Raw genomic sequence first — 25,597 nt, 5'->3', positions numbered from 1 at the left:
CCATACACCTTAACACTCGCCGGGAAGGTTCGTAGATTATATTCCATCTCACCACCCATACAACCCCAATACAACCTAACACTCGCTGGGAAGGTTCTTAGATTATATTCCATCTCACCACCCACACAACCCCAATACCCCTAACACTCTGTAGGAAGGTTCTTAGATTATATTTCATCTCACCACCCATACATCCCCAATACCTTCCATCTCAGCACCCATACAACCCCAATACCCCTAACACTCTGTAGGAAGGTTCGCAGATGATATTCTATTTTACCACCCTTACAACTCCCTATCCCTAACACTCTGTAGGAAGGGTTTTAGATCATATTCCATCTCACAACTCATGCAACCTCAATGCACCCTAACACTCTCTAGGAATGGTCTTAGATTATATTTCATCTCACCAACCATACAACCCCCATACTCCCCAACACTCTCTAGGAAGGGTCTTAGATCATATTCCATCTCACCAACCATACAACCCCCATGCATCCTAACACTCACTGGGAAGGTTCTTAGATTATATTCCATCTCACCACCCATACAACTCTAATACCCCTAACACTCTGTGGGAAGGTTCTTACATTCTATTCCGTTCCACCACGCATACAACCCCAATACCCCTAACACTCTCTAGGAAGGATATAACATTCTATTCCATCTCACCAACCATACAACCCCCATACACACTAACACACGCTGGGAAGGTTCTGAGACTGTATTCCATCTCACAACCCATACAACCCCAATACCCCTAACACTCTCTGCAAAGGGTCTTACATTCTATTCCATCTCACCATCCATACAACCGCAATACCCCTAACACTCTCTTGGAAGGGTCTTGCATTCTATTCCATCTCACCATCCATACAACCGCAATACCCCTATCACTCTCTTGGAAGGGTCTTACATTCTATTCCATCTCACCATCCATACAACCGCAATACCCCTAACACTCTCGTGGAAGGGTCTTATATTCTATTCCATCTCACCACCCATACAACCCCAATACCCCTAACACTCTCTAGGAAGGGTCTTACATTCTATTCCATCTCACCACCCATACAACCCCAATACACCCTAACACTCTCTGGGAAGGTTATTTGATTATATTCCATCTCACCAACCATACAACCCCATACACCCTAACACTCGCTGGGAAGGTTCTTAGATTATATTCAATCTCAGCAGCCATACAACCCCAATACCCCTAACACTCTCTAGGAAGGGTCTTACATTCTATTCCATCTCACCACCCATAGAACCCCAATACCCCTAACAGTCTCTAGGAAGGGTTTTACAATATATTCCATCTCACCACCCATAGAACCCCAATACCCCTAACACTCTCTAGGAAGGGTCTTACATTCTATTCCATCTCACCACCCATACAACCCAAATACACCCTAACACTCTCTAGGAAGGGTCTTACATTCTATTCCATCTCACCACCCATACAACTCCAATACATCCTAACACTCTCTGGGAAGGTTGTTAGATTATATTCCATCTCACCAACCATACAACCCTCATACACCCTGACACTCTCTAGGAAGGTTCATACCTTCTAGCCCATCTCACCACCCACACAACCTCAATACACCCTAACACTCTCTAGGAAGGGTCTTACATTCTATTCCATCTCACCACCCATACAACCCCAATACCCTAATACTCTCTAGGAAGGTTCATACCTTTTATTCCATCTCGCCACCTGTACAACCCTCATACACCCTGACACTCTCTAGGAAGGTTCATACCTTCTATCCCATCCCACCACCCATTCAACCCCCATACACCCTAACACTTTCTGGGAAGGTCTTACATTAAATTCCATCTCACCACCCATACAACCCCGATACACCCTAACACTCTCTAGGAAGGTTCTTATATTATATTCCATCTCACCACCCATTCAGCCCCAATATACCCTAACACTCGCTTGGGAAAGTTCTTAGATTCTATTCCATATCACCACCCATACAACCCCAATACCCCAACACTCTCTAGGAAGGGTATTACATTCTATTCCATCTCACCACCCATACAAACTCAATACCCTAACACTCTCTAGGAAGGTTCATACCTTCTATCTCATCTCACAACCCATACAACCCCAATACCCTAACACTCTCTAGGAAGGTTCATAACTTATTTCCCATCTCACAACCCATACCACCCTCATACACCCTGACACTCGCTAGGAAGATTCATACCTTCTATGCCATCTCTCCACCGATACAACCCCAATACACCCTAACACTCTCTGGGAAGGTTTTTAGATTATATTCCATCTCACCACCCATGCAAACCCCAATATCGGTAACACTCTCTAGGAAAGTTCATACCTTCTATCCCATCTCACCACCCATACAACCCTCATACACACTGACACTCTCTAGGAAGGTTCATACCTTCCATCCCATCTCACCACCCATTCAACCCCCATACACCCTAACACTTTCTGGGAAGGGTCTTACATTATATTCCATCTCACCACCCATACAACTCCATAAGTGTCTCTGTAATCAGTGTCTCTGTATCATCAGTGTCTCGGTCTCATTTGTAGCTCGGTGTCATCGGTGCCTCAGTACCATCAGTGTCTCAGTACCATCAGTAATCAGTGTCTCTGTACCATCAGTGCCTTCAGTATCTCAGTACCATGACCATCAGCATCTCAGTGCCATCATTGTCTCAGTATCATCAGTATCTCGGTACCATCAGTGTCTCAGTACCATTAGATTCACAGTACCATCAGTGGCTTGTGGGATATGTTCCCTGTCTCCCAGTCTTGTGGCATCGTGGTTTGTCTTTCTGGTTCTCTGTCTCTCTCATCATGGGTTGGTTGGCAGCTGTGTAGTACAAGTTGCATGGTTCCTAGTCTTGTGACACTGTCTTTGTGGTTTGTGGGTCCCTGCCTCTCTCCTCCTGGGCTTGCTGGAAGCTGTGTGGTACAAGAGGTCTGGTTCCCTGTCTCCCAGTCTTGTAGCATTGTGTTTGAGGTTTGTGGGTCCCTGCCTCGCTCCTCCTGGGCTTGTTGGAATCTGTGTAGTACAGGCTGCCTGGTTCCCTGTCTCCCAGTCTTGTGGTGTTGTGTTTGTGGTTCTCTGCCTCTCTCCTCCTGGGCTTACTGGAAGCTGTGTGGTACAGGCGGCCTGGTTCCTTGTCTCATTGCTTCTTGTTGGCTGTTTTGTACCTTGGTCACCCTGCTTGGCTGCATGTTTCCATGTGATGCTCGTGTGTGGTTTGCATGATCTAATTTCACTCCCTGTCAGGCAAGATGCCAGTGTTCAGTTTATTCTGCTTGGCAATGTTGGGGTTGTCTGCCTGTGGTCATTGGTTAGTCCTCAATCCTGCGTTCAGGTGGACCTTGGTGTTGCTGTGTTGTCCGTCTCCTGCTTCATGGGGGTTCACTGTTGCTCTGCTGCTTCTGGTGACATGTCCTCTCTGTTCTGCCCATTATACCATCCCTGGTCCTTTTTCTTGGGTCCCTTGCCTCTATTTGGGGAAAAGGTGCTCTTTCATGGTTGCCACTGTTCTTGCTCATTTTGGAGGTTGAGTGGTGCTGTGGCCGCTCTTTGCTGTCACTCTCAGACCTCAGCCTCACTCTGTTTCTGTGAGTGGGTATCCAGGTGCTCTTTAGCATGGGGGTCTCCTATGTTGACCCCCTGTGGGTGTTTGTGTGAGTGTTTAGGGTTTCTGGCTGATGTCAGCCAATGTGTTTGTGTTGCTCATTGGCCTGTGGTGTTCTCTGGCTGCTTACTTTGGTTGCAGGGCTGGCCTGTTGGGCCAAGACCCATGATCCACTTTGAGGGGGCTCCCATTGGTACGCACCCACCCTCTGTTTTGAGTGTCTCTTGCCTTCTGACTGTGGTTTAACTTCTTTCATTGATCCCCTTGCTCTTGGTCCGTTTGGATGTGTTTGGAGGCTGTGGTTGTGCTTGCTCCTCTTGAGCTCCATGCTGTAGTTGGGGGCTAGGTTGTGGTACACCCTGGCTCCACTTCTGCTTGGCTGGATTCTCTGGAGCTCCTCTTGGTTTATAGGATTTGTGGTTTGGCATCTGGCTGTTTCTGGTGCCCTGCGAGGGTTGGCCTTGCCTGCTCTGGGTGGTGTGCGAGGCTGGCTGTGTTTCCAGTACTCTACGTCAGCCATTGAACCTTTAATTTGTGCACTCTGGAGTATTACTGACCTTGGACCCACCCTGTGCTACCTGCTGTGCTTGGGGCCTGGGCGTTTGTGACAGGACCTGGATCGTTTCTTGGGTTGTCTGGACTCTCCTGCTCTTAAATTGTCAGGTTTGGGTGTAGTTTGTGGCTGTTCTTGTCATGTCTAGCCTTGGTAGGTTGCTCTGTGTCTCAGGTCCTGGAGGCTCTCGCTGCGGTCTGGCTATGCTGGTGAGTAGTTCTTGGGTTGTCTGGGCTCCTCTTCCTCTTTGATTGTCAGGTTTGGGTGCAGTTTGTGGCTGTTCTTGTCATGTCTAGCCTTGGTGGGTTGCTCTGTGTTTCCAGTCCTGGAAGCTCTAGCTGTGGTTGTGGGTATGCTGATGAGCAGTTCTTGGGTTGTTGGAACTCCTCTTCCTCTTTCATTGTCAGGCTTGGGGTGTAGTTTGTGGCTGCTCTTGTCATGTCTAGCCTTGGTGGGTTGCTGTGTGTTTCCAGTCCTGGAGGTTCTATCTGCGGTCTGGCTATGCTGGTGAGCAGCTCATGGGTTGTCTGGGCTCCTCTTCTTTTATTGTCAGGCTTGGGGTGTAGTTTGTGGCTGTTCTTGTTATGTAAAGCCTTGGTGGGTTGCTCTGTGTCTCAGGTCCTCGAGGCTCTAGCTGTGATCTGGCTATGCTGGTGAGCAGTTCTTGTGTTGTCAGAACTCCTCTTCCTCTTTGATTGTGAGGCTTGGGGTGTAGTTTGTGGCTGTTCTTGTCATGTCTCACCTTCATAGGTTGCGGTGTGTATCCAGTCCTTGAGGCTCGAGCTGCGGTCTGGCTATGCTGGTGAGCAGTTCTTGGGTTGTCTGGACTCCTCTTACTCTTTGATTGTCAGGCTTGGGGTGTAGTTTGTGGCTGTTCTTGTCATGTCTAGTCATGGTGAGTTGCTCTGTGTTTCCACTCCTGGAGGCTCCAGCTGTGGTTGGGGTATGCTGGTGAGCAGTTCTTGGGTTGTCAGAGCTCCTCTTCCTCTTTGATTGTCAGGTTTGGGGTGTAGTTTGTGGCTGTTCTTGTCATGTCTAGTCATGGTGAGTTGCTCTGTATCCAATCCTGGGGGCTCTAGCTGCGGTCTGGCTATGCTGGTGAGCAGTTCTTGGGTTGTCTGGACTCCTCTTCCTCTTTGATTGTCAGGCTTGGGGTGTAGTTTGTGACTGTTCTTGCCATGTCTAGCATTGGTCGGTTGCTCTGTGTTTCCAGTCCTAGAGGCTCCAGTTGTGGTCTGGCTATGCTGCTGAGCAGTTCTTGGGTGGTCAGAACTCCTCTTCCTCTTTGATTGTCAGGCTTGGGGTGTAGTTTGTGGCTGTTCTTGTCATGTCTCGCCTTCATAGGTTGCGGTGTGTATCCAGTCCTTGAGGCTCTAGCTGTGGTCTGGCTATGCTGGTGAGCAGTTCTAGGGTTGTCTGAGCTCCTCTTCTTTGATTGTCAGGTGTGGGTGCTGTTTGTGACTGTTCTTGCCATGTCTAGCCATCGTAGGTTGCTGTGTGTTTCCAGTCCTTGAGGTTCTGTCTGTGGTCTGGCTATGCTAGTGAGCAGTTCTTGGATTGTCTGGGCTCCTCTTCTTTTATTGTCAGGCTTGGGGTGTAGTTTGTGGCTGTTCTTCTCATGTCTAGCCTTTATTGGTTGTGGTGTGTATCCAGTCCTTGAGGCTTTAGCTGCGGTCTGGCTATGCTGGTGAGCAGCTCATGGGTTGTCTGGGTCCTCTTCTTTTATTGTGAGGCTTGGTGTGTAGTTTGTGGCTGTTTTTGTCATGTCTAGCCTTGATGGGTTGCTCTATGTCTCAGGTCCTGGAGGCTCTAGGTGTGGTCTGGCTATGCTGGTGAGTGGTTCCTGGGTTGTCTGGGCTCCTCTTCTTTTATTGTGAGGCTTGGGGTGTAGTGTGTGACTGTTCTTGTCATGTCTAGCCTTGGTGGGGTGTAGTTTGTGACTGTTCTTGTCATGTCTAGCCTTGGTGGGTTGCTCTGTGTTTCAGGTTCTGGAGGCTCTAGCTGAAGTCTGGCTATGCTGGTGAGCAGTTCTTGGGTTGTCTGGGCTCATCTTCTTTTATTGTCAGGCTTGGGGTGTAGTTTGTGACCGTTCTTGTCATGTCTAGCCTTGGTGGGTTGCTGTGTGTATCCAGTCCTTGAGGCTCGAGCTGCGGTCTGGCTATGCTGGTGAGCAGTTCTTGGGTTGTCTGGGCTCCTCTTCTTTTATTGTCAGGCTTGGGGTGTAGTTTGTGGCTGTTCTTCTCATGTCTAGCCTTGGTGGGTTGCTCTGTGTTTCAGGTTCTGGAGGCTCTAGCTGAAGTCTGGCTATGCTGGTGAGCAGTTCTTGGGTTGTCTGGGCTCCTGTTCTTTTATTGTCACGCTTGGGGTGTAGTTTGTGGCTATTCTTCTCATGTCTAGCCTTTATTGGATGTGGTGTGTATCCAGTCCTTGAGGCTCGAGCTGCGGTCTGGCTATGCTGGTGAGCAGTTCTTGGGTTGTCTGGGCTCATCTTCTTTTATTGTCAGGCTTGGGGTGTAGTTTGTGACCGTTCTTGTCATGTCTAGCCTTGGTGGGTTGCTGTGTGTTTCCAGTCCTTGAGGCTCTAGCTGTGGTCTGGCTATGCTGGTGAGCAGTTCTTGGGTTGTCTGGGCTCATCTTCTTTTATTGTCAGGCTTGGGGTGTAGTTTGTGACCGTTCTTGTCATGTCTAGCCTTGGTGGGTTGCTGTGTGTTTCCAGTCCTTGAGGCTCTAGCTGAAGTCTGGCTATGCTGGTGAGCAGTTCTTGGGTTGTCTGGGCTCCTCTTCTTTTATTGTCAGGCTTGGGGTGTAGTTTGTGGCTGTTCTTGTCATGTCTAGCCTTGGTGGGTTGCTCTGTGGTTCAGGTTCTGGAGGCTCTAGCTGAAGTCTGGCTATGCTGGTGAGCAGTTCTTGGGTTGTCTGGGCTCCTCTTCTTTTATTGTCAGGCTTGGGGTGTAGTTTGTGGCTGTTCTTCTCATGTCTAGCCTTGGTGGGTTGCTGTGTGTTTCCAGTCCTTGAGGCTCTAGCTGTGGTCTGGCTATGCTGGTGAGCAGTTCTTGGGTTGTCTGGGCTCCTGTTCTTTTATTGTCACGCTTGGGGTGTAGTTTGTGGCTGTTCTTCTCATGTCTAGCCTTTATTGGTTGCGGTGTGTATCCAGTCCTTGAAGCTCTAGCTATGGTCTGGCTATGCTGACGAGCAGTTCTTGGGTTGTCAGAACTCCTCTTCCTCTTTGATTGTCAGGTTTGGGTGTAGTTTGTGGCAGTTCTTGTCATGTCTAGCCTAGGTGGGCTGCTCTGTGTCTCAGGTCCTGGAGGCTCTTGCTGTGGTCTGGCTATGCTGGTGAGCAGTTCTTGGGTTGTCTGGGCTCCTCTTCTTTTATTGTCAGGCTTGGGGTGTAGTTTGTGGCTGTTCTTGTCATGTCTAGCCTTGGTAGGTTGCTCTGTGTTTCAGGTTCTGGAGGCTCTAGCTGAAGTCTGGCTATGCTGGTGAGCAGTTCTTGTGTTATCAGAACTCCTCTTCCTCTGTGATTGTCAGGCTTGGGGTGTGGTTTGTGGCTGTTCTTGCCATGCCTCACCTTCATAGGTTGCGGTGTGTATCCAGTCCTTGAGGCTCTAGCTACGGTCTGGCTATGCTGACGAGCAGTTCTTGAGTTGTCAGAACTCCTCTTCCTCTTTGATTGTCAGGTTTGGGTGTGGTTTGTGGCTGTTCTTGTCATGTCTAGCCTAGGTGGGTTGCTCTGTGTCTCAGGTCCTGGAGGCTCTTGCTGTGGTCTGGCTATGCTGGTGAGCAGTTCTTGGGTTGTCTGGGCTCCTCTTCTTTTATTGTCAGGCTTGGGGTGTAGTTAGTGGCTGTTCTTGTCATGTCTAGCCTTGGTGGGTTGCTCTGTGTTTCCAGTCCTGGAGGCTCTAGCTGTGGTCTGGGTATGTTGGTGAGCAGTTTCTTTCATCTAGGTGTCCCCACTGTCTAGGGATGTCCTGTTGTCTCAGTCCCCTTTCTCTATGTTGGGTGGTATGGCTCAGCCTTCTGTTCTTCTTTGATCACTCTGGTGGTGTTTTCTCGGTCCTCCTCTCTTACGACCTTCACTGTTGTAGATATTTTGATGGGTGCAGCCCTTATCCTCTTCTGGTCTAACTCTTTTTGCTCTTTATTCTCTCTTCCCTATGGCTGCTTTATGGGTGAGTTGGCTGCTTTGGGTGGATGCATTTGTTGCCCTGTTGGTTCCTTTCTGATTCACTATGGCCTTCCACTGGGATGCTGTGGTGTGCAGGCCCTGAGGGGCCTTTAGCTTCTAGTCAGGGGATTTTTGTCTGCTTGACTATTGCATGGCTTGAGTCTTTAGGGTGACTTTGTTCCTGGTGCACTCTAAGGGGATTTCTGGCTGAGCTTCTCTGCTGCCTTGGGTGTTTTTAGTCTCTGTGGTCCCAGGTGGGTTCTGCTGCCTTTGCATTGGTCTCATGCGGTGTTCTTTTTTCAGCAGTCAGCTGTTTTCCTCGGGCCTGTAGGTTGCCCTGTCCTCTCTTGATGGACTGGGGAGTGCTGCCCTTCGGGTCGTTGGCCACCTTTTGGCCACGCTCATCCTCAGGGCCTTTCCTTCAGTTGTGGAGCCTTGCTGTGTCTCATCAGGGTGGCACCTGGTTGTTGGTTCTTAGAAAATTCTGTCTTCTGAGGCTCTTTGTCTCTTGCGGTTACTTTTCTAGGTTCTAATATGGCCCTTCTGGGCAGGGTCTTCTGGACTCTCCCTTCCTGTTAGGTTTTGACTACACCTGTTCTGGCTTGCTTTGTGTGTGGCTTGTTGGATTCGGTCCGGGAGGTCTCTCTGCTTGGTTCTTGGACTTTTTCCTCTGGCTATGAGTGTCAGAGAAGAGTGTGTTTGCCCGAGGCTCTTCAAACCTTGTTTTACCTGTGGTGCTGTACTCCTCAATTGTGTGCAGTTTTTGTGTTGCTAAGCTTGATGGGCCTTTGTTTTTTTTGCAGGTTTATACAGCGCGATCTCCAACCGAAGCTTTTGAGGGCTTTACACGTGCACCAGCTACGTTACGCATGGACACATTCATTTTTGGTTGGGCACAGGGAGATACATGATTTGCCCAGAATCACAGGATGTTGAGCCGACGCGGAGACTCGAACCTGGTTCCCCAAATCTCTGCTCTGGACATTACTACTGTGATGTGTCCTCATTTAGCAGGGACACAACAAGATTGAGGAGGTAATGCACTGATTACTTACCAGTAATTTGCATTATTTTAATTTCCCTTCTTTGCCCCAGGACTTGCATCCTTTCCTCCCATCTCTCAGCCATGACCTAGATTGCCTTGGCTTGGGGAATGCCAGGTCGTGGTGGGGCAGAGCTGAGGTGAGGTGGTGGGAGGGTGTTTGAGGTTGTAGACCCCAAATGTGGCGCCCAGGAGGTGGAGTACACGCTTCAGCTAGTGGCTACTACGCCTGGTAGTCGGAGTAATGAAGATTACCGGTAAGTGATCAGCGCATTGGAGGGCATTGAGGCTCAGGGAGGGCTGCTACATGCAATCAGACAGGGAAGCTACAGGGGCTCTTGGTCGCCACAGGAAGCGTTCAATGCCACATACAAACTTTCTAAGGATCTGGGTCATTTTTCAGTGTTGTTGGGCACGAGCCTCGCCCCCTGCAAGGTACAGCTGACACTTCTGTAAGCTGCCATGTACACCAAGCTTTTTGATTTCACATTTTGGAATATTTTTAAAGTCGCTGGAGCTTGCAGAGGGCAAGAGGTGGGACGGGTGGGTGCCACCCGCGCAGTCTGGACTGGCCCTCGTGATGCACCTGCTGGGCACCGGCCCTGATTGGCAGCTGGACCGGCTGAAGCGTCCCGCCCAGCCGTGCTCCTTGGCTGAGCCTCCCCCCTCCAGGGCCGGCATCAGTGGCTCTCTGAGGCTCCCGACTGGGCAGGTCACCGGGGACCGCTGAAGGGCGCAGTCCGTCGGGGTGCCAAGGGCTGTGGGACCGGCGCACCCGCTTCATTGATGCTGGCGAGTAGGACGGAAGTTCGGAGAAACTTCAGCGGCGGTTCGGAAGAGTTCGGAGCCGGTTTGAGTTCGGAGCCGGTTTGGAAGAGTTCGACGAAGGTTCGGAAGAGTTCGAAGAGTTCGGAGCCGGTTCGCTGAGTACTCTGCAGAAAGTCGAAGGTAATTCGGAGACAGTTCGGAGAGTGTTCGGAGACGGGTAGAAGGAAGTTCGGAGACAGTTCGGAGAAGGCTCGGAGACGGCGCGGGTCCATGACCCCCACGAATGGACTGACCGGCGGGCTCTCACCATGAGGGTCCTGCTGCAGTATGTCGCCCTCTTCCTCGCCCTGGCCTCCGCACTCTTCCTCATCGTGGCCACCTGGACGGACTGCTGGATGGAGAACGCCGATGATTCGCTGGAGGTAAGCGGACCGTGAAGGATGCGCTGGCGGTTCGGACCGGGAGGTGTCCGCCTGCGGGCAGTGCAGACCCTGCGGCGTCCGCCACTATCCGCCGAGTCCGGAGGGGCCGTCAATGCACAAACAAGGAAGCACAGGGGATAAACATTGTAGCTAAAGTTGACACACTATTGTGAAAAATAAATAATAACGCAACAGAATAGTACTAGTGCTAGTGTATGTAAAACAAACCAAAAAAAGTCCGAACAATATCCGAAACAAAGAATAGTATTTAAACGCAACATGCAAAATATACGTCATGAGAATAGAATAGCTGATACAAAAACTAGTAAAACAAGAAAAATGCAAACATTTACTTAATTTCGAAGTATTCGAAGCAAAGGCAAGTAGAATGCGTTGACGTTGCCTTTAGCATTTGTTGTCCGCGTGGTTACGAATTCTCGCGGGCCTGGGTTTGTTTTTCACCCTCCTTTATACTGGCTACTCTTCAGAATATATTCTGGGGTGCACCCCCTGTTCTGACACTCCTGCGCAACCATACATGCACCCGCAGCCCCAAAAAGGAGTGACACTCGGGATTAAAAGTTTGCGTGCCATCCCTTAGCTCAGCGGGTTGAGTGAATGTTGCAGTGACGACATAAGCACAGACAAGTTAGTCTGTTTCGAGGGTTTTTAATACCAGAAACACTAACTGATAAGCCAATGACATTGCACTGCAGCGGCACACATTTAATGGAAATATATATTGAAAAATGAAGTGCTATCGGGAGTAAGTTAAGAAGATGTTTTTAGGTTTTTATTTCAATCAAAGCAATATTTTTTGAGCTCTAAATAAAAGTTAAACTGTTGTAACCCAGACCCCTGTGGTGATCACACAGTCGGACACAGAGCGATGCACTGGGCTCGGAAGGGTGCAGCTGTACCGGCTCCACACTGCCGGTCTCGGGTGCATCGGCTGTCTGTGGTGCAGGCGCATTGACACACTGCGCTACCAGAGCGCCTGCAGTTTGTCACCACAGGTAAGAGCCGCGTGATGCCTCGTGATAGTAAGTGCGCCGACTGTGCGAACGCTTCCTGAACGTGTGTGTGTGTGTGGGGTGGGGGGGTGGGGGGGGGGGGGGGGGGGGTGTTATAATACAATACCGAGGAAGTGTCTCAGTCATAAAGTGACGAGGTATGTTTAACCCCCCTCCCCTCCCCTCCCCCCCCACCCATGTAATGCGCACTCTGCTGCGGGACCTGTTTACACTGTTACTGAAGCCGTCATAATTCGGTTGCAGAAGAAGCGGGTGTAAATTCCAGTGCCGGCTACCCCGGTGACCAGGGTGTGTGATCCTGGGTCAGCACCTTATTCTTCTGTACCCAGGCTCGTTTTGCTAAACGGAAAGTGCCAGGCAAACACTTGTATTAATAATAATTTTTATAAAAACATGGCATTGACACCGGGCTGCCTCCATGTGTATGAAACTGTCTGTGACATGAATTCCACTTTTATTGTAGTTAAAGAGCCTTTCCTTGTTCAGAGGTCCTCGGTAGCCATCTCGCCGTTTTGTTGCACGTCATCTCACCTTCAGAATAGTTTATTTTTTTGTATCGTATTGTAACTGCATTTACATAGCGCTTCCTACCCCTTAGAGGGGCCAAAGTGCTTGAGGACGAGTCGAACACTTCTCTAGGGGCGCCATGGATGGAGGAGTGTGAGTCTTCAATGGCTGGTCGGTACACATCTGTTCCCCGAGCGTGCGTGCCTCGGGGAACAGATGTGCACCCTTGGTTGTGTTCCTGCATCTGTGCATGGTCTTAAAAAGGAGCGCGGGGCTGGTGCGGTCATGTGATCTATTGCGCAATCTGTCCGGCGAGCGAACATGCAGCCTTCATGTGAGCGGTCATGCAATGTCAGGCGAGCAAACATGCAGCCTTCATGCGAGCAGTCATGTAATATATCATACAATCTGCCAGGCAAGCACATCTACAGCCTTCATGTGAGCGGTCATGTAATATATCACACAATCTGCCAGGCAAGCAAATCTACAGCCTTCATGCGAGCGGTCATGCAATGTCAGGAAGGCGAGCATGTAGCCTCCATGCGAGCATTCATGTAATCTGTTGTGCAATCTGCAGTCAAGCAAACATGCGTTGCTCATCTGATCAGTCATGTAATCTGTCATGCAAGTGAACATGCAGTGATCATGCGAGCAGTCATGCAATCTATTGTGCAGTCTGTCAGGCAAGCAAACATGAATCGTTCATGTGAGTGGTCATATATGTGGCACAATTTGTCAGTCAAGTGAATATGCAGCAGTCATGTGAGCTGTCATGTAATCTGTCAGGCAAGCGAATATGCCTTGTTCATGTGAGCTGTCGTGTAATCTGTTGTGCAATCTATCAGGCAAGGCAAACATGCAGTGATCATGCGAGCAGTCATGCAATCGGTCAGGCAAGCAAAAATGGGTCAGCCGTGTGAGCAGTCTGTAATGTGTGGAATAGTCTGTCAGGCAAGCACACATGCATCCTTCATGTGAGCGATCATATAATGCGTTGCACAATCTGTCAGGCAAGTGAACATGCAGCAGTCATGTGAGCTGTCATGCAATCTGTCAGGCAAGCGAACATGCATTGTTCATGTGAGCTGTCGTGTAATCTGTTGTGCAGTCTATCAGGCAAGGCAAACATGCAGTGATCATGCAAGCAGTCATGCAATCTGTCAGGCAAGCAAACGTGGGCCAGCCATGAGCAGTCTGTAATGTGTTGAACAGTCTGTCAGGCAAGCAAACATGCAGTGATCATGCGAGCTCTCATGCAATTTGTTGTGCAGTTTGTTAGGCAAGCAAACATGCGACAACCATGTGTGCAGGTTGTAATGTGTTGAACAATCTGCCAGGCAAGCAAACATGCTGTGATCATGCGAGCTGTCATGTAATCTGTTGTCCGTTCTGTCAGGTAATTGGTCAAGAATGGGTCATACATGGGCTCGCGCTCCATCTCTGGGCTGCATCCACCCTACAGAAGTTCAGAGTTGACCCTAAAACCTGACAACTCCCAGAAGCAGCCCCCCCCCCAAGCGCTTGGATACCATCACGGTGATAAGCAGCGCTCCACAAATCGTTGATCGATTGATACACCTGCCATATGCTCTTGTAATCTGTGAGTAGCTCTGTGGGCCGCTCTCGCTGCTCATTGGCAGCTTAGTTGCGTCTCAGTCCTGGTAGATTAGACATAGACCAAGTCATGCTAAAAGTTTAAATACGTTTCCGCTTTAGTGGGTTTGAGAGTGGACGCATCACACTGCACTTCCACAGAGGGCACTGCCAGTTCAGACAGGACATGGGCAGCTACCTGCATTTCACTGTCTGTGCTGAGGGACTTATCAGTGGTAGAGCGTGACTGGATGCAAAACACTCCTGTGAACCAACTAACACCAAGCGGTGGTACAGAAACCCTGTGACGGTGCAAAAAACCCCCAAAACGGGCCACATCACTTTGCGCAAATGTTGGCGCTAGTGCAAACAAGATATAAACAAAATTGGCTTCGGTTTTCAACACAGAAACACATGGTAAAGCAAAAACATTGAGAAAACCGACTCTGAAACCACAATCAACACATCTTGTAATCAGTTGAGTGAGTAACAGAGATAGATGTTCGCAAAGAAAACTCTAACCCACAATAACTTTTAATAAAATATATTTTGCACTATTTTCAACTGCTCATTTTAAGAAAAATAAAAAAAGCCTCACAGTCCAATTCTTCCCCTTTTTAAAAGTGAAAAAATATATTTCCTCTATTCCTCGTTATGCAAACTCAGCAAACATGGAGCTCAATCAGTTTGTGGCCTGTTTGCCCAGGTGAGCACACGGTTAGGAATATTCTGTGCGACAAGAATTCAAATATCACATGCATATTACATACATACAGAGTTAACAAAAGCTGGACATATGTAATTGACTGTTTGTTTATGTCCCAGATCGAAGCTTTTCTAATATAATTTAGTAAAAAATGGCCACAGATACAGGAAGCCAAAGGCTGGCCACAACAAACCAGACCATGGGTTACAACCACACGCGTGACACCAAGATCTCCCCACATAGAACAAATTACGACCACAGACCTCTCCGACTGCACATACATGTCTGCCTATAACCCCCCTGGAAGTTTAGGTGCCACGATACCCCACTGGTGACAGCTATGTGCTATAGCAGGGGTCTTCAAACCTTTTTGCTCTGAGCCCCCCCTAAGCAAAATGTTTTGAGGTCAGGCCCCCCTCCTAAACTTTATGGCGAGGATTTGGAGAGCAGGATGGACATGGCCGCGTGCAGGAGGCGGGGCTTATCAGTTGATTCCAGGAGTATTTTTTCTATAGTTCATCAACCACACTAGATATGACAACATCCACGAATCGCGCCCCTTTCCTCTGTCTCCTGGACCATTACTCTGAGGCCCCAGGGTCGAGAGGATAAGGGCTCTGCATCTGAATGCAACCCAGCTGGCCTTCCACCTGCCTCCCCATGGACTTGGCTATCACAATAAAAACTGTCCCTGAACAGCTAATGCTGACTTTGAGGTGCCCCTGCCTGAAAGTGAAGGGTGTGGTGGCAGTGCAGAAAATTAAAGAAGAAACCAGCCTTAATTAACTGAGGCACGTAAAGCCAGGGTCACCCAAATTATGAGCTTCTGCAGCAGCGGCAGCGTTTTCCACATAATTATGAGTTTACCGCATTTGCTACATAATCAATCATCTGCTGCATAATCTGCAGAATTTAGTCCAGAAAATTGATTCCAGCTCAAATGGGACAAAAGTTACTTAAAGCGTGACAAAGTGTTCCGGAGCAGCGGAAGGCCGTTTGCAGAGATTGACTGGTAATCTTGTAGCTGCTTACTGCTGTATTTGGGTGTTAAACCGGTACTAATGAGGTGAAATATTGCCCCTAACAGCATAACCATGAGTTAAAATGTCAAAATAATGAAGTAATGCTAACCATAAAATGTGCTGCATTGTGCCGCATAATTTATATTTTCTTGCTGCATAATTTATTCAACCCTGCCGCATATTGTGGTCCTCTCCTGCTGAATAATTCCAGTAGCTCTGCTTAAAGATTCATGGTAGCAAATATTTATTCTGTCTGAGGTGTAATGTTGGGGTGTTATCAGCTGAGTTCTGGAATAATGGTGACATAAAAATGTCTGCATTAGATGCAGTCTGATTAGTTATTACTAACAACTATATTTTGTAAAAACTTGTTTTATCTCAAACACTGCATCAATTTGCAGCAGCCTAGTTTACGCTATGTGAAATACTATTTTAAAATAAGGGCTGTCATATTTACAGGGCTTTCTGCCAGAGGCTGGGACCTCACAGCACTACAAACAGGGCCACTGGAATTATGTGGCAGGAGAAGGCCAAATTATGCAGTAGGGTTAACAACATTTTGCAGCAAGCAAAGGCGAATTATGCAAGATAATGCTGAACATTTTGTGATAGCATTAGTGAATTATTTTTCAATTTTTACACTTTTTAACACTGTCCTGGCATATTTCCCTTCATAAGCACCAGTTTAATGCCTACATATAGAAATAATCCACTTAAATTACTGTGAATACACAAAACACAGACTTTAGTTTTAGCAACATCTTTGACCCTGCCAGCACACTCAGTGACCTCTGACCCCAAGGCACTCCGATCACAGTTTTGACTTCAATCGCACTGAGTAAATGAAAACAGCCTGGAAATGCAGCAAATACAGGCTGTACTTCCAGGCCATCTTCATTTACATGTGTTTGCAGAGGCATTTGCGCCCCCCCTGGGAACACATTCACGCCCCCCTCCAGGGGGGCGCGCCCCACAGTTTGAAGATCTCTGTGCTATAGGAATGCCAGATAAGATAATATGGCGCAATTTTGATACACTCAAAAACTTGATTTAATGTTTCCGAATCCAATGGTGCTTACTTTGTTGACTTCACAAAGATGAAAGGCGGAGTCACCACTTCAATGCTTCAAGTATGTGCTAAATGCTGGACTATTTTACCCAGTAGGATAAAAATGTAAAATACAGGCCAAGGATACTGGAAACCATACAGTTAATACCAGAAATTGGTTTATAATGTGTTTTTTAAATTATATTTTTATCCAGTGGCACAGCGAGCAGGGTACTGGGCATACCCTTCCCACTTAGGGTGACAATAGCAAAAGAACAGATGATGCTTCGCAATGCAAACATTCACCCCAGTCATAAAGATCTTGCTTTTAATCCATCGTTCCTTTGCTCCCCACACCACCCCAGTTTAGACCCAGCCATATGCAAATCGGTCTTGACCCTGTGCCTCATGGGAACAGTCCAGCCCGAACTGCCAAGCAAGGTCCTACCTGGACCGGAATTAAGCATCCTGGGACCGGTTTCAGGGTGTCACCCCTCATCAGCCAGGATAGCTTGAATCCAGATGCACAGTGAGCACAATGGATTTCGGCCCAGATCTCTGAACTGGGGGTGAATGTTTGACCTTGTTCCGCATTCCGTCCATCAACTGTTCTTTTTTGCGGGAAGAGGTGGCAGAGATGACATCAATCTGAGCTACATTTAAGCCGTATTATCCAAGGCGGAGGACATTCCCAGGTAGATATTGACTAGGCTGTTGTCGGAAGGTTGTTGTCGGGGGCCTGAGCTTGATGCAGAGGCCACACTTCACCCCGGGCAACACCTACTTAAGAGGGCCATGCAAAATTCACAAAATTATTTATTAGATGGTACTACATTGGTGGAAGGTTACACAAAGCATAACTTTTGCATTGCTTTTTTGTGATAAGGACCCATTGTTTATTCAACTGAGTAATTAAGATCCTCAAAAATCATGTAAAAAGGGTGGTAACAGATTTTAGTCACAACTGAAGTCATTTATTGCTGGTCCACATTACGTTTAGGAATTACCGTGATTTTTAAGCTTATTCGACCGTATGTAAAATGCAGATTCTTTGCAGGATCTGATGATCAAGCTTTGAGAAAATTAGTTTTCACTCACAATTTTTCACACTGATGGTATGGATAGTGCTTCACAAAGCAAACAAGAGGGTAATGTTGCTGTAAGTTCACAAATATCTTTCTGATACATGTGAGAAAAAACGTCTGACAAGATTGAGTGAAGCATGTACTTCTAACACCAGCAGCGTGTCTGCCAGCTGACTCCCCACAGACTGTAGCTGCACCAGAGATGTAACAAAAAACTAGAGCGCTAACAGCCTATGTTCAAGATGCGTGATTCACCCAGTGGAGGAGTAAGGGTGACATGGCCACTCAGTAAACAAGGAACATGGGCCCTCCACCACCCAAGTCTGGTATTAAAAACAGCACCGATTGAGGTGCAATGGGCCTCTGAGACCCCTGGGGTCTGGTGCCTGCCATTGAATCTACTGCACCCCCCTAAGGGCACTCTTGGGTGCCATGTTGGTGGGAAATGATCCATTAAATTAAAGCCCTTTTTCTTTGAAGCAGGCAGCAGTGAATGGAAACAATGATGGATTTAAGGGATTAGTCATATGACAGATATGAAATTGCTGTTCAAACATGAGAGGGGGAAATTAGTTTTTAGTCAGTCTTGGCATGTTATATGTTAAAAGGCCTAAAATAGTTAGTGAGAGAGAGCCACACCTGTGTTCTGTTGCCCCCTTCCGCATCAGCTTCCTCAGGGTTAGTACCGCCTTTATTTTAAAATAATAATTTTTTGCTAAACAGATGAGGTCTTTTAGTCTACAATTTTAATATGTAGGATTACATTTTTGAGAAGGGTACACTATCTGCAGACAAATGTAATTTTTTAATATTTTTTTAACAAATAGGCTGTCTGACTCTCCAAAAGAAATGTTGTTTGGACATTACATTTTTCTTTGCGCTTTTCCCATTTCTTTCTTCAGTAATATTCTTTTGCATTTTCCTACAAGACAGTCTACAGGCTGGAAAATACTTTTTGCTATATGTAAATGCATTGGCATGTTAAAAATAATGTAAAATATATATATACATATTGTCTACAAAAATGTTTGTATTCATGTATACCACATAAATGACTACAATAAAAGTGGTTTAATTAGAACTTTTTCAAATCATACAGCTCTACGTAAAACAGGGTTATTTAATTATACAGCAAAAAAAACCTAGATGCAGGCTGACTTACATCCATAACAAGTGAGAGTTAAAATCCAGCTCCGGGCGTTTCCATAATAATTCTGCCATTTTGTAAGCCTAAAAGAGCAGGCCTGTTGTCCCTTCTTGTTGTTTCTGTAGCACCCCGGCTCTTTTACAGTCCATGGTTAATTTGTAAACAAATAAGTGCCGGGGCTCTCTTCAGGAGACAGCTTGCACCAGCCCATTTCTCCTGCTAGTGCTGCCTAAAACAGAGAACCAACTACTAACCATGAAAGTGGGGAGAGGATGTGGTGTAATGGCCAGAGCTGCCAACTTCGGGGCTGGGGAACCAGCTTCTAGTCGTGGCGTCAGCTCAACAGCCTGAGATTTTGGGCAAATCAGTTAATCTCCCCGTAAATTAATGTGTCCTTAACTGGTGCTCATGAAAAGCGCCGGTGTTGATAAGTAAGTGCCGTGCTGAGCACCGGAAACCACCGGCTCAAAATAAGCACTGGTTACAGTACTCTTTGTAACACAGTAAATTGAATTTTAGCTTCTACTGTACTATTGTTTTGCACATCACATTACCTTGTAGACAACCCATAAATAACAAATATTTTCGTTTTATGATACTTAAATACTAGAATGTTTCTGGTATGAAAACATTACAAGTGTAAAGTTATAAATTAACTATGTCCCACTTTCCAAATGTTTAGCATGTTTAGGGACAAACAGTTTAATAAAACACATATTGAATAGACACATTGTTACAACTCTTGTCAAACTTACATACCTCTCTGAGAGGCAACAGAACTGCAGTGAAACCTGTCATGGATGGCACAGTAAAACGTTACAGACAGCTCACACTGTAATAAAAACCTAAGACGAATTCATGTAGAGATAAACCATGATTGTGGGAATACTTCTAGCAGCAGAGAGATCCATTTTTACGTATTGTATTTTATGGGAACATTTATATAGCGCCTACTACCCCTATGTGGGGAACCGAAGCACTTGCTCACATGGACAAGACGCTAGGCAGCGTAGAGTGTGCTTCGAAGGGCGTTTGCTTTGTTTTTGATCCTCTTTGGGAAGTGTTTCTACGTCATGTGTGATGACCACCGAGGTGCGATTATTGTGTCATGGGACGCAGCGGTGCAAGTGGTAGACACACATATTGTGGTGTTGCAGTACGCTGGCAGCTTTGAGGCACTTTAAATATCCCTTTATGGCAGTATTATGAACAGAATCTACTTAGCTGGTTATTGTACGGGGTCGTCTATTTTGAGTATTTTTGTTTCATGTTTCTGATCCTGAGTGGTTGTGGTTGGAAGGGGATCTCCTGGGATGGACGTAGTGACCGTCCTAAATATCTTATGGTCCATGTGAGCTGTAAAGAAGCCATCTTAGAATCTGCCTAGTTCGGACAAGCAGCGGCGGGCTAGATTGCGTCATATATTGTAGACGCAATTCAAATTAGAAAAAGTGCTTTCTCCTTATTGTAGCATTTGGGTTGAAGTTGGGGCTTTTAATTGTCTTGTTTTTAATATTGCTTGGATGCATTTTATATCGTTTTTTAAATGATTATTTGCTGTATTTTATATCTTGTTCATTTGTGGCCTATTTTGATTGTGTTGAATAAAGATTTTTAGCAGAACGACGAGATGAGAGTTCCCTGATTGGCCAGCAGCATGTCGCAAAGGTGAAGGCTGATTGGTCCTCTCCAGTCCCAGGCATCACAGACTCTGCAGCCTCAACGCATCTTTAATCTGACGCAACAAACGTGCTAGCAGTGGCAGACACAGGCTTTTGGCTGGGCGCAGTGTTTTCAAGACCCCGCTGCGTCTTCCTCCATTTGTAAACCATAGGTTCAGGCTCCACTCTTGAAGCCCCCGATGACCCTGTGCAAAAAGAACATTTCTAGAGGAATAAGTATGTGCAGGGTGGAAGTACTGGTCTTTTCCCACAGACTGCCTTCCACAGGTTCCTTGTTTTCTGAGTTTTGAACCTCCTTTCCTTGGAATTTAAAAAAATAAATAATTATTGAGCTTTTATACATAACAATCGTGGTGCGCGGTGTAACATCATGACAAAGACGTATACAGCATATGGCGATCAGTGGTTACAGAGTAAAACAAAGTACATACAGATCATCTGTAAATAAATGGATGCCTATGGCGGGAAACCCATGTATGGAACTGAATCTAGATGCGCAGTCCCTCCCTTCTGCGCAAATGTGATGTAAGAGGGAACAGAGGGTGGGTGGCCTCATGGTTTCTAAGAGCAAGCAGCTGAAGATGGGTAACAAAAGGCAAGTTAATTAACAGGACTAGGGTTAATGCTGTCTGGCGTGGTGCTACCAATAGTGTTAGTTTCTCTAGTGCACAGGTATCTCGTGTATGGCCCCCAGAAGTTCTTGGGATGACTACGAGGAGGAAGTAGTTCGCGAAAGTTTTTGGTTTGCGTACTGCAGTACAGCATGTCGTGCGACCACTGTGCTATTGTGGGTGTAGAGCCTCTGGACCAGCTAATCGCCACTCTGCACTTCGCTATGAGCAGTCCCATGTTGACCAGTCGCTGCACAGCCTTGGGCGTCTGCTTGAAATATCCCAAAAGGGCCAGTGCGGGGTCCAGGGGTAGTGTCGAGTCGGTAATTTCCCCCAATTCGCTAAAGACGGATTCCCAAAATGTGTGCACCCCCGGGCAGAGCCAGGCTAAATGTAGGAAGTCTGCCGTCTGTTCGTTGCACCTCTCACAAACTGGGCTGTCCCTTAACTCGTATCTATGCAACCTCTCTGGCATGTAATATACTCTGTTTAAAGACTTAAAATGGATCAGCCTATGCCTGCCGTTTAAGGAAATACGTTTAGTACTAGCGCAACAGCAAGTCCACATGGGGTAATCTATAGTTTGTTGTAAATCCTGTTGCCAGGCCAGCCTGGCCTTGCTGTAAGAATTTGCCCTATGGGACATTGATAGCTTGTACATGTTGGAAACAATCTTGCGGGGAGACTTAGCTTTGATGGTGAAAGACAATTCCATCAACTCTGGGGGTTCTTGGAGGTCTTCTCATATGTCGCGTAGCGCATGTTGCGTTCTATGGACCTTTCCTTGGTATTTTAACTCCGTTTCAGAACCAAAGGCAGAAAACAGAAGCTTGTTGACATGTTGTGAGGCTTGGAGAACTTTAGGGGCAAAGTCATCGTATGTCTTGCAGACGCCTCCCATGTTTGCCCCCCAAAACATGCCAGGCAAGATGTGGTGGTGATTCACGATGACGCAATGATGCAGAAACGTGAACGAAGTAGGTTTTAACACTGTAAAGATAAGCTTGGGAGTCACATTTTGGCCACTGTAAAAGCTGCGGACTCGAGAGCCCAGGATGGCTCAGCGAGTCATACATAAGATGCAGTCCTGTGTCAGCTGTCTGTGTCTGCCCCAGACTCTGAAATCTGTGCTAGTAATGTGGCACTTGGCAGCTCTGCTGAGCACTGCCCTGTGCAGCATTCTTTGAATGTCTGTAATGCACGAATCCTGCCCCCAGCAGCAGCTCTCAGCAGTAAATTCAATAGCAGCATTTAAGGAGCCCTGGGGGGCAGGTTCAGGGGAGAGGCTGCGGCTGCAGAGCACAGACAGAGCTGGCGACTGAGGCCTCGATTACCAGGGCCCTGGAGTTAATCCAGGGTGTTTAGAGACTGTTATTTCCCTGACTAATTTTACCTTTACCCGGGGTGGGTGGGGGTGTAGCAGTAGTTTTAAGTTGTGGTAGGAAATAATGGGGACTACAAGATTTGGGGGGACAGAAGCAGGACCCCTGGATTTAGCTCTGTTTCCTGCATGATTTTCCACAGCTGTCACACAAAAGGCAAAATCCATGTGTGAAAAACAACAACTTGCATTTAGATGGGCTCGAAAACTGCTGTTACCTGGTCCAACAAAAAATATCAAGGCACTTCAAACCGAGACTGGAGCAGAGTGGTGTTTGTGGTGGAGGGCACAGAGGTGGTTACCCATCAATGGTGCATCACATGGAGGGCCAGGGTATGTGCAGGCAGGGCCACTGGAATTATGCGGCATGAGGACCAATTTATGCAGCAGGGTCGACAAGATTATCTGGCAAGAAAAGGCAAATTAGGTTGTGCAATGTGGCCCCTTTTTGTATAGTATTACTTACTTTTTTGTAATTTTTACGCGTTAACATTATCTGGGCAAAGGTTTCATCTAATTAAGCCTGGTTTGACACACAAATACATCATTATCCAGAAGAAAGGTGACCAGGCATCCTTTGTGAAGCGCATTCCGTAAGCGGCAACGAGTTGCTGTATTTTTTGTATTGTGATCCAATTGAGCTAAAAACAATTTTTTTTGTTAAAATCTTCAGATTATGCAGCAGATGATGTATTACGTGGCAAATACGGCAATCGATAATTATGCTGAAATGCCGCAGCCGTCAAGTCACATAGTTCCAGTGACTCTGTGTATAAGTCATGGCAGTTTTAATGGTGCAGTCCAGACTCCATCATTTAGAGCTCTGGCTAACTTTACCGCTCCCTTAGATGATTTTCTTTTGCCTATCTGTGGAACATTTCATTTCCATCTCTGGGTCCATTGAACCTGGCTCTCCACCGGAGCTGATCCCGCCAAAACATTTGGAGCATGGACAAACCTGCTCTCCTACATCCTTTGTTGCAGGCCTTGTTAATGCCGGGGCTCCCAGGCTTCCACTGCTTCACTGCTGAAGAAACCAAACGCAGTCCTTTCTAAGGTTCACCCAACATCTGTGCAGTTCCATTTTTGGAGAGGCATGTTAATCGAGAGCTCTGCAGTTGTTTGAAATAGAACCATCTACAGGAACCTGCGCAGTCTGGTTTTCGACTGGGACACAGCCCAGAAACTGCGCTGCTTTCGGTCTTGGGAGACTTATGAATGCGGGTGGACACGGCTCATACAACTTCCTTGGTACTTCTTTACTTGTCTGCGGCATTCAAGACTGTATCTCATTGCCTCCTCTTTACCAGACTGGCAGAGGTCTGGGTATGAGGATCTGCAAAGTAGGGATAAATAGGAGGATGTATTTGGTCTTCCTCATCCCGTTTCAAGCGGTCGACATGTTTCAGCCTCGAGCTTTCAGTCCCCTCTCTAAAAATACCAGGGGGACTCTGTCCTCCAGTGTCCGCTCCCGGCTTGACCCTGCCCCAATCTATCACCTTGTTTCCTGCTATCGACCTGTGGGCCTTTGCTCTTCTAAGCGGGTAGGTGCCATTTTCAGAGTGTGATTCTCACTCCAAACTCATGATGCCCCAACCACATGAAAATAAATTATTTCCTCAGCACACACTTGGTTGGTGTTTTGAAGGACTTACTGGATATGGCTAACTTAATTTGAACTCAACCGTGGCTTAGTGTGCGTCAGACTATTTCCCAGATCCGGGGGTCGGGTGTTGGGGCGGTACCAGTCAGTGAATCATTACTGTGGCCTTCACACACCCCTTGAGTCTCAGGTTTTTATTTCCAGTTCTGGCTTTTTATCCAGCACTTTTAATCAGCTTCTTTGGATATCCACTAATTTTTAGGTTATCGATTGTGCGGACCTAGAGTGGTGGAAATAATGTTTAAAAAATTCTGCAGTTAAAACTAATTCTGAGAAACTTCCCAAAGGGAATGTTGTCCCTTAGATCTCTCTGGTGGAAACTCCTGCAGAGCAGTATACTGTTTTTGTAAGTTCCTTTGGCGAAGAAGGAAGATGTAAGGATTCTCTGTTCTTCTTTCAGTTCGATGTCCACATTTTAATTTTGTGTCTATTTTCATGCTCAGGGAACACAACTTACCCTCCTGCGCAAAAGAGGAAATCACCAAATGTTTTGGGATCTGGTGCATACCCAGAACATGTCTTCTGCGTATCTTGTCACAGAGTCATGCTTTCCCTGTATAGATTTTTTTTTATCCACTGTTTTTTTAAATTTTGGCATGAATACATTGGCGAGCTACAGAGCGAAGGAATAGCCCATGGCTGTTCCTTTTGTCTGAAAGTAGAAATTCACAGAAAAGGGGAGAAGGTTCTTCTTGAGTTCTATTTTCTGCCAGTGATAAGATAATTTAACCGAGTACTTATCGGGGCTCTGTCCTCCTCTCTAGTCACAATTCAATGATTCCGAATGCTTCAACCAGAGGAAATGTTGGTAAGTCGGAACTTTACACCCAAAGTAACCAAAATCATCAAAAGGATTGAACATGGTTCTCTTTATCAACCTGATTGTGTCTAGTGTGTCCTGGGAAAATGATGTTGTACCCCAATTTCCAAATACCCCAATTTCGAAATTCATTGGCATTTTTCTGAGAGCATTGCACCCTGACACTAGTGGACATCCCAACGGTTTCTATAAGTGTTTATCAGTCATTGGGAGTAAACATATGGCTGGAATATTTGGATCTGGGCTCCTCAGGAAGTCAGATTTTTTTGGGCAAATCCACCCTTGGCTGAGCCCTTTCCTCTAAATATCCCTGGGTTACTCCCAGAGTCGAGGGGTTGGGTGTTCGTGGAGCTGGCTGCCCTCTTCCTGGTTGCATATTTTGTATGTCCGCTTAATTATGTTGTCATTCCTGTTACGTAACACAATGCCACCGTCCTTAGCTGCTGATTAGTTTCAATCTCTTTGTGGGCTGTCACCTGGGCTAGAACTGTGAGTTGTGATGTGGGGAGATGATTTTCAGAATATGTATTTCTGTCTTACTGTCTTATTCCCAATATACCCTTTAGGACTGGAGGGACGTGAAGTGGCCGCCTCAGTCTATCTACAGGCATATCTCGAACAACGTCAAAGGTTGGAAGAATGCACCCAGGATTCAGTCCCAACTGAGGCATTGCCAATAAGGCTGCTGGGTGTATAGATAGTATAG

At 46.9% G+C, this 25,597-nt stretch overlaps 1 protein-coding gene across 1 annotated transcript in view; it reads left to right on the top strand.

Annotated features, from left to right (window-relative positions):
- Nucleotides 1-10,109: 10,109 nt before the first annotated feature.
- The window catches only part of CLDN16 (claudin 16), a 72,328-nt gene continuing 56,840 nt past the window's right edge, over nucleotides 10,110-25,597 (top strand). Inside the window, exon 1 of the mRNA XM_085634119.1 lies at nucleotides 10,110-10,592. Within this exon, the coding sequence (XP_085490245.1) occupies nucleotides 10,479-10,592 (114 nt within the window). The 5' untranslated portion in view covers nucleotides 10,110-10,478. The remainder of the gene's footprint in view (nucleotides 10,593-25,597) is intronic.

This window comes from Triturus cristatus, chromosome 11, assembly GCF_964204655.1.
Source record: "Triturus cristatus chromosome 11, aTriCri1.1, whole genome shotgun sequence".
NCBI classification, from domain to species: domain Eukaryota; kingdom Metazoa; phylum Chordata; class Amphibia; order Caudata; family Salamandridae; genus Triturus; species Triturus cristatus.
The sequence above is the reverse complement of the archived record's forward strand: the minus strand, read 5'-3'. Positions and strand labels throughout refer to the sequence as shown.